Genomic DNA, 10,481 nt, shown 5'->3' with positions numbered 1-10,481 from the left:
AGCAACTGCCAAAATCCTTTCATTTCTTGATGGTGATTGCCTGGTTTTGTTCATCATCCTCTCCCACTTGTCTACCATCATCGTAGGGATGGAGCCATCATCATAGTTATTGGTTAGGAAGAATCTAATTATTTAGGCTCAAATTTTGTATTTGTGTTAAATTTTTATTTAATGTGTCTAGATAATCTATTCAAAATCAAGTCAAGCAAAAAAAATTGTGATTCAGAACCCATAAACAAAAAATTCCAGCTCTGTGTCTACATCATCTGCATGCCTAGATTCCCTTTGAATCAAAATATGTGACATTGACATCCAACATTTATATAGCCCAATTGTCATTTGAGTATAGCTGAAAGAAAATTTAATTTGCTTTATGACGCAAATATTATAACAGAACTCTCCAAGCACTTTATGTTTTTTAAGCTATTTGTTGGATATTTGCGTCTAGGTTGTGGGTCGCCCATATGGACTGACCCGACAAGTCCCAACCCGTTTAAAATAAATAAACCTAAAGAAAGTTATGTAGGGAAGTTCTGTAACTCTTAAAAACTACAGCTACATAATATAGTTCATGCCATCTATAATTTTCCTGACAACTTCTCTTCTCCAAATTCTCTTCTTCAATAGAGATATTCATCTCTCAAATCCTCCCTGATAAACACACTTCAAGAAAAACAAGGTATCTCTATCTTCTGCATTTGGCTACATAATACCAACTTTTGTTCAATAGAACAGTCAAAAAAGCATTAGAACTGACAACCTTGATAAAAAGATGCATAGCAAAACTTAGATTTTACAATCTTTGCATACATTTGTCGTCTCTGGCACCCTGGTCAGATTCATCAGTAGAATAGATGCCATTGTCTGCAATAATAACTGCAGCAGCTTAAGAAATCAGTAAAGCAAATTAATTATAATCTGCAAACTTTTAAGGAGAATCATAAATAAGCCGCAACGAAAAAGGCTAAATAAAATGCAAGTTGTAAAATTTTCTCTTCAGAGAGTGATTAACTCATTCCCTGATATCAATCGAATTGCATTGTTCTTTTCCCTCCTATAATCACGCGATAGTCACATCGAGAGGACTTGGACTGAGGAGCAGCAACTAGTGATCCATTCGATTGAACTAACCCTTAGTGGTAGCCTAATTGAAGAATTTGAGCAATTAATTTTAACAGCCTGGATTCTAGATAAGTAATGATATGTACCTTATCATATAAACATCACAATCAGTTTGAGATTAATCCACTTGGAGGTGGCTTAACTTGTCACAATCCAAGCCCATGACACGTAGTGTATGCTTTGACCTAACAGGTATCACAGATTTGTCCCTTGATCTACACTATCATCGAGTCCAAAAGCGCCCTTACCTTGTGAATTTGAGCTATGCCTTATAAAGCCCTTCACTTTTCTCTCTCATTCCCATATAGGATTCGCCTAAGCTGTCATGTGCACCTCATCTTCAGAAGCTGCCAGCCTAGAAGTCTGGCAGTCCTGCTTGACCTGGCCTCCATTAAAGGTGTCACATAACTAGTCGCAGAAAATCAATCATTGGTTACTGTTGTCTTCTTAATTAACAAATTTATTCCAACTCTATTAATATTTCAACAGAGGGGTCAATAGAAATGACAAGTTTTGCAGAGAAGGGGATGCTCTTGCAAAATGCTTCCCATTATCATGTATTTGATGAACCATCTACCTTATTTCCACGGGAAAAGGAAAACCAACTATGTGGATATTGAACTTCATCAATATTTGATCTCCTTGAGTTCTAATATGATTCTTTTTAATTTCTTCTGCTATTCACATTTCTAATAAAAGGAGATGCACCAGGTAAGCCATTTTAGTAGAGTTATTTCATCCATTTTAGTGATTTATAAATATACTACACAGTTGTCATTGACAAATAAGACCATTTCTAATAATTTAGCTAGATGTTTTCCTTCTTCCACCTCTAGATTCTCTTCTCGAATTACTCTCAGGGCCGAGTTCTTGAAATCTTGAACTTAATACATTTCCTGAATTCAATTTTACATCACTTTTGGTATAATAGTGCAATGCTTTTTATATTTCTATTTAAAAACTAAAAAGTTTAATCATATATTCAAACAAGATATACAAATTACTAATAGATTGAATGAAATCTCAATTAAATTATTTTGAATCCTTTTATTTGCGTGGAGCTGGATGAGAAGAAACTCTCACATCCAGTTCTGTAGCAGAGAGGGAATTCAGAAACAACCATAAAAAATAACCCCGAAAGAACCAAATTTCCTAAAAAACATAGCGGAAGAATGAAGGGAATATCTTATCGAGGTAATCATATTTATTTCGGTATAAATATGCTCTGAGTTTCCTAATAAAAAGAATTCGGGGACATAGAAACTGTTACATCTTGGAAATTTCGTGTCGTTTGTATTATGAGTAAACTAGCGCAATTCTAAAGTGAATATGAAGCCATCATAAGGTTGAGGACATTATATAATAATTCCAAGTATGTGCCTTAAGGTTTCAGAGTCATATGTAGTGACGAAAGTATGTTCGTTGAAGGAATTGGAAATTTGAATCATGTTTTGGGAAGGTTTCGTATTGTTTGAGTTATGCATTGTGTGGTAATGTCTTAGAGAAGGGGGGGGGGGGGGGGAGATATAAGGCCCCTTAGATGGTTAATGAAGTATTATACAAGTGCAAAGAAGGTTTCATAAGGATTGGAGGTCAAACGAATCAAAAGAGCGCATTTTCGCGAAACCGGGGAAATTGGGGCCATATGCGGCGGCACACACAGTATGCTGGACCGCATATGGGCAGAAAACTCCCCAAATTTGCAACCCTCACTTCCTAGCCTCCTCCTTAAGGAGAGGATGGGAGATGCGGCCGCATCTCCCATATGCGACGCCACATCTCCACCGCAAGTGGGTGCGGGGGAGGGACCTTGCCACCTTTTTAAATCCCAAGAGACCCCATTTTCATACCAACCTGCCACATTTAGTTCCCTACACTTCTAGAGAGTTCTTAAAGGTTCCATAACACTCCAAACTTTTCCATATCATCAAGAGAGAAGATCAACATCAAAACCCAAAGAGAATCCATGGAAGGTGATTGTTCTTGCTTCTCTTCAAAGTTATGATGAAGTTGGTCTTGAAAGGAGTTGGGGAAGGTGAAGTTCTTCTATAATAAGGTATGATATTCCTATTATTTTCATGATTGAGTTGATATAAAGGTTTAGTGACCTTTGGAAAGGAAACAAATTAAAGTGGAGAAGTCATAAATGTTGAAGTGAAGAAGATGACTATGAAATGAAATTAAAAAGGGAATTTTGGGTAAATTTGAGATTTAATTGAACGTAACTTCTTGAATATGGTATTATGAATGTTATTATAGTCGTTTGGGAGTTGATTTGTAATTTGGTGGAAGTTGATAAAATAGGGGAAATGCCGCCCAAATTTCGTTAGCCCGTTAATTGCACTAGTTTGAACTTAAGAATGTTTTCAAGACTTCACGTTAGTGTGAATCCTTGTGAATGTAGATTTTGCGGACTTTGGAGGAGAACGTTAAATAGTTAAGAAGATGAAAAGATATGTAAGGATAGCCCTTCTTTCTAAAGGCATGATTTCCTTATTGTGAACGTATACATGATATCCATAACATTCCTATTCCTATAAATGCTAGAAGCTCATAATTCTCAAGAATTCTCACGATATTGTTGACAATGTTCTTTGTGATGATAATGATAACGATTATGATGATGATTTCAATTCTAGAGATGCCATCTAAGATATTCGCAATGTCCTCCTAGAAATGTTAGAGGTTCATGAATATCAATATTCTTGAGATATTATTGGTAAAAGCTCTTCATAGTGATGATGATAATGATGATGATGATGACGATAGTGGTTCCATAATAGAAATCGGGGGTTTACCGACTTCATGTCACCCCGACGGAGTTGTAATGTTTCTCTCGGATACTTGTGTATGTCATATATGTATGTAGCTATGTTGTGACACCGTGCTTATATGGCCGGGTATGACATCTATTGCTTGCACACCACTGCAGTTGGGTACGGACAACGACGAGCCTTGTTATGGCTGGGTATGGATGACATTGAACCTACATGGTTGGGTATGGTATCATTATATGTATATGTATGGAGTGTGTCCTTTAGAGAAAGGTTGAGTAAACATGATGAACGTCTTAAAAGGTATTATGAGGTATAAATGATTCATTTATCTTATGTTATTCTTCATGCTTTTATCATATAGTTCATGCCTTACATACTCAATACATTGTTCGTACTGACGTCCTTTTGTTTGTGGACGTTGCGTTCATGCTCGCAGGTAGACAGGGAGACAGACCAGACCTTTAGGCTGCTTCATCAGTGATTTCATAGAGGTGCTCCATTTGATCCGGAGCTGCAATAGTTGGTATTAAACTTTTGGTGTACATATATGGGCATGGCGGGGTCCTGTCCCATCTTTATTATTCTATGTACTCTTCGTAGAGGCTCGTAGAAATTTGTGTATAGCTAGGTATCTCTCAGCTTTGAAGGCTCATATTTTATATATCATTTTGATAGCCTTGTCGGCTTGTGTATATATAGGCATAGTTGATGATATTTATATAAAATGGTGCCTCAGTCCGAGGGAATTTGTGTTATTAATGCATGGTAATTATGAGTTAGCCATGTGGTTCACCTAGATATGATTATGAAAGTATGATGAGAGGTGCGCGACAGGTTAACTCCGGGTGCCCGTCATGGCCCTCCGGTTGGGTCGTGACAGAAACTTCCTACTATAAGAGAGATTCCTTGGGACCGGGTGTCACACCCCAACCTGATAGGGCATGATGGGAACCCAACCCTTACTTAGAGCTGAGCGAACCCGCTGGTTCTCGTTATTCTCATAATCTCACAGGACTCTTAAGTCATGAAATGAAATGCATAATGAAAGCTTTTCGAAAACATTCTTTTCGTCTTTGTTGAATCAAATAAAATCTGTAATCATATGAATCTGTAAAGTAATGCATAATTACACATCGACTTAAATAGCCGCTTACAAGACTGGCATACTGTATACATGACTCTGTCTGCAAAGTCTCTAACATAAATCAATATACCATGACATAGATACTCTGACTCGGCAACACTCCGGAAGAAAATGGAGCTCGCCAATCCAGCTGGAACATCTTCTAGCAATATTTTCTACTCATCTGTATACACCTGCGTGGCATGAAACGCAGCGTCCACAAGAAGGGACGTCAGTACGAATAATGTACTGAGTATGTAAGGCATGAGTAACAACATAACATAGATATGAAAAGTAATAAGGAATAAGAGAGATAACCTGTACATCTGGATGCCTCGTAAGGCGGATGTCATGCATGCTTAGCCTTTAACAAAAAACATTTCAATACATATACATAGTAACATGCCCGGCCATTAAGGCGCGGTGTCATATATATAATATCATGCCCGGCCATGAAGGCTCGGTGTTATCATCATTAGCCTGCGTCCAGGCCTCCCGCGTCCGGGGCAATATCATTACATGCCCACTGCAGTGGTGTGCACATCTACGTGCCATGCCCGGCCGACTATAGCTCGGCGCGGTGTGAGAAAATACATACATATATATAAAGCATGCATGAGAGCCAAACAAAAGCTATAAATACATCGGAGTGACGTAAGGTCGGTAACCTCCGATTGTGTTATGGAATAATCATCGTCGCTTTGTCTCACCTTGAAGGAACAATTATTATAAGGTGAGACTATCAATGAAGAATAGCAATAAGAGAAAACATAGAATAAGATCATAAATCTCATAAGACATCAATTCATATACTTTTGGAATCTTAAAAAAAATAGTCATCATCCATGAATAAAATTGAGACATCAAGAAATAGTTCAACATTCTTATATCGTCATTTAAAATCATAAACTTGGAACCTTTTAACATGAAATCATTCTCATCATAGAAATATTCTCACCCTTGACATCATCGTCGTCATTGTAAAACATATCCATCGTTGTTGTCATAAAAGCTTACGGAGTCATAAACCTCTGGTTTAGGAACTACGAACATTTTGGAAACATTCATGAATTATTAGGAAAGGGGTTATGGCTTGGAATCATGAACATCTAACTCTTGGAAATACGGAGGCTATGAAAACATATATGGAATTATAATCATAGGAATCATGCCTTTGAAAGAAAGGGACGAGCCTTAACATACCTGGAAGATAATTCCTCGACTTCCAACTCACTTCCTGTCTTGCAATTCACTTAAGCTTATTCGTAGCCTCGTAATCTACATATACAACCATTCATACTACTGTTAGGATCATCATCATACGCTCGTCTTAAGCCTTTAATTAAAATCCTTTTAGATTCTGTCGAAATTCGGGCAGCATCTCCCCTGTTTATATGCCTAGCCCGAAATCATTATATCAGCAACCAGTCAACAACAACCATACCAACATGATCAACACCATTATCCATACCAATATACTTCCTAAAACATCCCACACGATGTTTTCTAAATTTCTCAACTAACCAACTTGCGATACGACTTTTTAATAACTTTATTTCCGTAAAGAAGCCGAAATTAATACCAACAACATCAATAACAACATTCTCAACATCCTACAAGATAAATATATATATGTATTATCCAAAATTCTCTTCAAACCTCAATCCATAATTCAACAACATCAACACAACAAAATATAACCTTTATTCTTGAAATTATTCCTTAATTCATATTGATAGAGAAAGAGATTCAACAATTCATACCTTATTTTTATGAAGGTAGCAAAATCTTCACTATTTTCTTGTTCCCAAGCCACTCCAACACCAAACGAAATTATATTCGTGACTACGCGTTACCCGGACCTCGATTGATATTCCGTAGCTTGAAATTTTGCTCAAAATCTTCAATTTTATGTGATGTAAGAGACCCTTTTGTGTGCTAAAAATTCTGGAACTTTTTGGACATTTTTGGATGATAAAAATGGGGGTTTGGCCCTTTTTATAAGGGCTGAGGCGGCGTCACTGTAGCTACAGTACTGTAGCAGTCATGTTTCTGCGTCGACAGCTCAGTTTGTAATGTCTATAATTCTCTACTCCGATATCCTATCGACGAGTGGTTTGTTGCATTAAAAACTAGACTTGACGAAATACATTTTAGGCTTTTGTTCCACCTTAAAACCCCTAATATGCTAGGAGATATGCCCCTCCAAAGTTGACTAAAAATCTGCCTAACATTTCTCAAATTTTCGTCAAACTTATTTTCTTCAATTTGCTTAACCTCGAAACCTTCCGAAACTCTTCATACACGATATTTATCATTTATTATACATGATAATGGCCATATTCTTGTGTTTCAAAATAGTCTTTCCCGATTACGACTTACGAGATCGTAATTCGTCCTTTACTTAAACAATATACTTAATAATGCCTCGTTCCTCATATTCCAAAGTTGTTTTACCTAGTCGTAACTCGACATACTTACATTCAAATTTAACCAGTGCTTCTCCGAAGTACGGGGTGTAACACCGGGAAGGGAAAGAATCTTGAAAGACTGAGCGCCCGACTAGTGATTAGATTGGGAGGGCTAGTGTCCTGGTACCAAATAATGGACTATTCAAGATCTTCTGGATGAATTAGGAGGCTAACACATCTTTTTTACGGCCAATCTATAATCTTGCTATCATCAGATCAAGGTGCCCCTCAGCTAATATAACGTCTTCAAGATAGCCTTTAGGGCTTAGTTTGGGCACTATGAATATCTTGTAATGTCCTTAAGTTGACTTGATTAATGCTCCACATATATACCCTCCAAAGTCATGAATCACATATGCTTTTCCTAGCTTCTCTTATGACATTATTATCTTAAAGAAATGTCTTACAGATTATCTTGTTTACTTGATGTATGAAAAAGAATCTAAGAGTTTCTTTGGAGGGCAAAAGATAATTTAACTAAGCCACTATATACCAAAAGCAGGAGTTGCAACTGATTTAGATCCTAAGAAAATATAATAATTATTGTGACCCATTCCTACTATATATTCTAAATCAACCTAGTGGTATTTTAGTGTTGGCTGGTAGTTTTTTTTTTTCCGGTTTCCACCCGATGTCTGGTACCCGCATTGGAGCCCGACTATATCTGGATTTGCGGGGAAACGCTCCCTACCAAGGATTGTTCCATACACAGAGCTCAAACCCGAGACCTCTAGTTAAGGGAGGGCGCCGTGTTGGCTGGTAGTTGCGTAGCCACATACGATTAAGGTCTGTTGGTTGAAGTCCACTCTTAAAATTTTTATTGTGTAAACAGGAAATTATACTAAATATAGGGCAGCCCGGTTAAAATTGTACTAAATATATAGGTCAAAATTACTTTATACATAAGTGAACCCACCAAGTTTGTTGTTCCAGTAATAAAACATGCAAAAAATATACTCATAATCTAAAATAGAAAGTGTGTATCCCAACAGAGACATCAAAAAACTTTGAAATGTGAGAAACCATGGACTATTACAATCACAAACATTGTATTACTTCTTTTCAGTACATAAGCCTAGATATTTCTCCACTCACAAACCATGGATCAATTTTCTCTGAACATATTGAGGACATGAGTAAGTACAAAAAATACTTGAAAACAGGCAACTGATTGATTGAGTAGTCTATTAACTTAGAAGGTAAAACAAGAGGCCCCTGAGCGAAGGTACGAGAAGATTTTCCACAATATTTTCTATTTCAAAGGTCACATTTTCCCCCTCAAAAATCTATTTTCTCATCAAATCCTACCTTAATTAGTCCAAAGTCTATCAAGATTGCTCATAAGTTCATGAAAAACATGTTCCGCGCAGTAACAGAGTTCATTACCCTGGTAACTAACACGAGCCAAGATTTTAAGGTATATCAAAATCAAGAAACATAGACAGAAAATAGAAAACTACTGCAGGGCAATAAGCAAACAAAAACATCAAAAATTATAAGAAATTGAACTCCAAACGACACCCAAAAATTAAAACAAAAATGCTAAGTAAATTCCAAAGACAGTATGAAGATACCAAATCAATATTCTCTAGAAATCTAACCAACTTGACATGCCCATCACGAAAGAACTCAGAAAAGCTAAGAGAAATTCAACAATCCACACACTAACAGGATCAGAAATTTTGAAACGAGTTCAGAATACAAGGCAAAAAACATGAGCATGGAAAACAAAATGCACAAGCTGAATGAGAAGGAGAAATCTAACAATTTATATGCATTTGTGAACGACTTTGATTAGCCTTTAATCCTTAGCCCATTCATGATCTTCTTTACCGTTGCCAACATTTTGAGCCATTTCATGAGATGGTTACTCACTATATAATCAAGGTTTTCCTTTGGCTAAGTGTGGAAAAATACAGAGACAAACTCCTTCACTTTTCTTCTCTTGTGCTGGGTTTTTCTTTTGTTGATCTTTGTTAGATTCTAGCTCCTAGTTTTGTATTTAGAAGAGCTTGTTGAATCCTGGGAGATACACCCATACCAGGTGAAATAATCTTAAGGACAACGTCTTAATTGACATGCCTCAAGCTTTCAAGATTTTCTATACAAGGGTTTGTGATCAAGTATTTTCCGACAATGTTCGTGATGAAGTATTTTCCGTAAGATTTACAACATGCCCTTCCCGAAAAAGATCTGGTAACGACCCATCATACTTAACCAAAGTATCAGTAATCAAATCAGTTATCACAAATTCCATTTCTGGGGAATTGGGTATTGGTGTTAAACTATTTTCTAGTACTAATCCACCGTGCCGAAATTTGGATTTCGTGGGGTTCTCAGCATGCTTTGATAGAGCATCTGTAGGGGTTACATAGAATACAAGTTGTTCTTGGAATTGGTTAAGGACTATTACTATGAATGCTGCTATGCAACTGAATGTGATGGAATAGGTCCACAGACGGCGGGTTTGGAGTTGACGGGCTCTGGCTTCGATATGAGGCTGGGTTGAAGGGTGGGATCGGGCAGGGCGGGATAGTGTGGAGGAGAAGGATTGGAGGGTGAAAATGGTTTGGTTGGTATTGAAATGGGGAAATACTAAAGGTTGCGATTGGTGGTGGAGAAGTGAAATCAAAGGGTGAGATTTGGGGAGAGAGATGGTGGTGGCGGAATGAAGACGGGAAGCTAGACGAGAAGCTAAACGAGAAGCTAAACGAGAAGAGAGTTTTGAAGACATTGAGATTTTCTGGAATTTATCGGCTCGTGGGTGGAGATATTGAGGAGGGAATAAAGGTTAGGGGTGGACTTTCGGTATTTGGTTCGGTATTTTCAAAGTTCAGTTTCGGTTAATTCGGAAACCGGTAATTGAAAGTATATACCAAATACCGTGTAAAGAGCATGTTTACCCCGAATTCAGAAAATCAATTAAATTTGTAAGTAGGTATAGGATATGTGCTTTGGGTCTTGATGTTTGGTAGATAGAGAGAATAT

At 37.2% G+C, this 10,481-nt stretch overlaps 1 protein-coding gene across 1 annotated transcript; it reads right to left on the bottom strand.

Moving 5' to 3' along the window:
* Positions 1-633: 633 nt before the first annotated feature.
* Positions 634-10,227, bottom strand: LOC132609596 (cytochrome c-type biogenesis protein CcmE homolog, mitochondrial-like). Its single transcript, XM_060323660.1, has 5 exons — positions 9,667-10,227; positions 6,618-6,626; positions 1,456-1,530; positions 811-864; positions 634-702 (listed from the first exon to the last, which is right to left on the bottom strand). Exons 1-5 carry the CDS (start codon positions 10,225-10,227, stop codon positions 634-636), a joined length of 768 nt encoding a protein of 255 aa, XP_060179643.1.
* Between the last annotated feature and the right edge of the window lie 254 nt (positions 10,228-10,481).

Source organism: Lycium barbarum, chromosome 1 (assembly GCF_019175385.1).
Source record: "Lycium barbarum isolate Lr01 chromosome 1, ASM1917538v2, whole genome shotgun sequence".
In the NCBI taxonomy this organism is placed as follows: Eukaryota; Viridiplantae; Streptophyta; class Magnoliopsida; order Solanales; family Solanaceae; genus Lycium; species Lycium barbarum.
The sequence above is the reverse complement of the archived record's forward strand: the minus strand, read 5'-3'. Positions and strand labels throughout refer to the sequence as shown.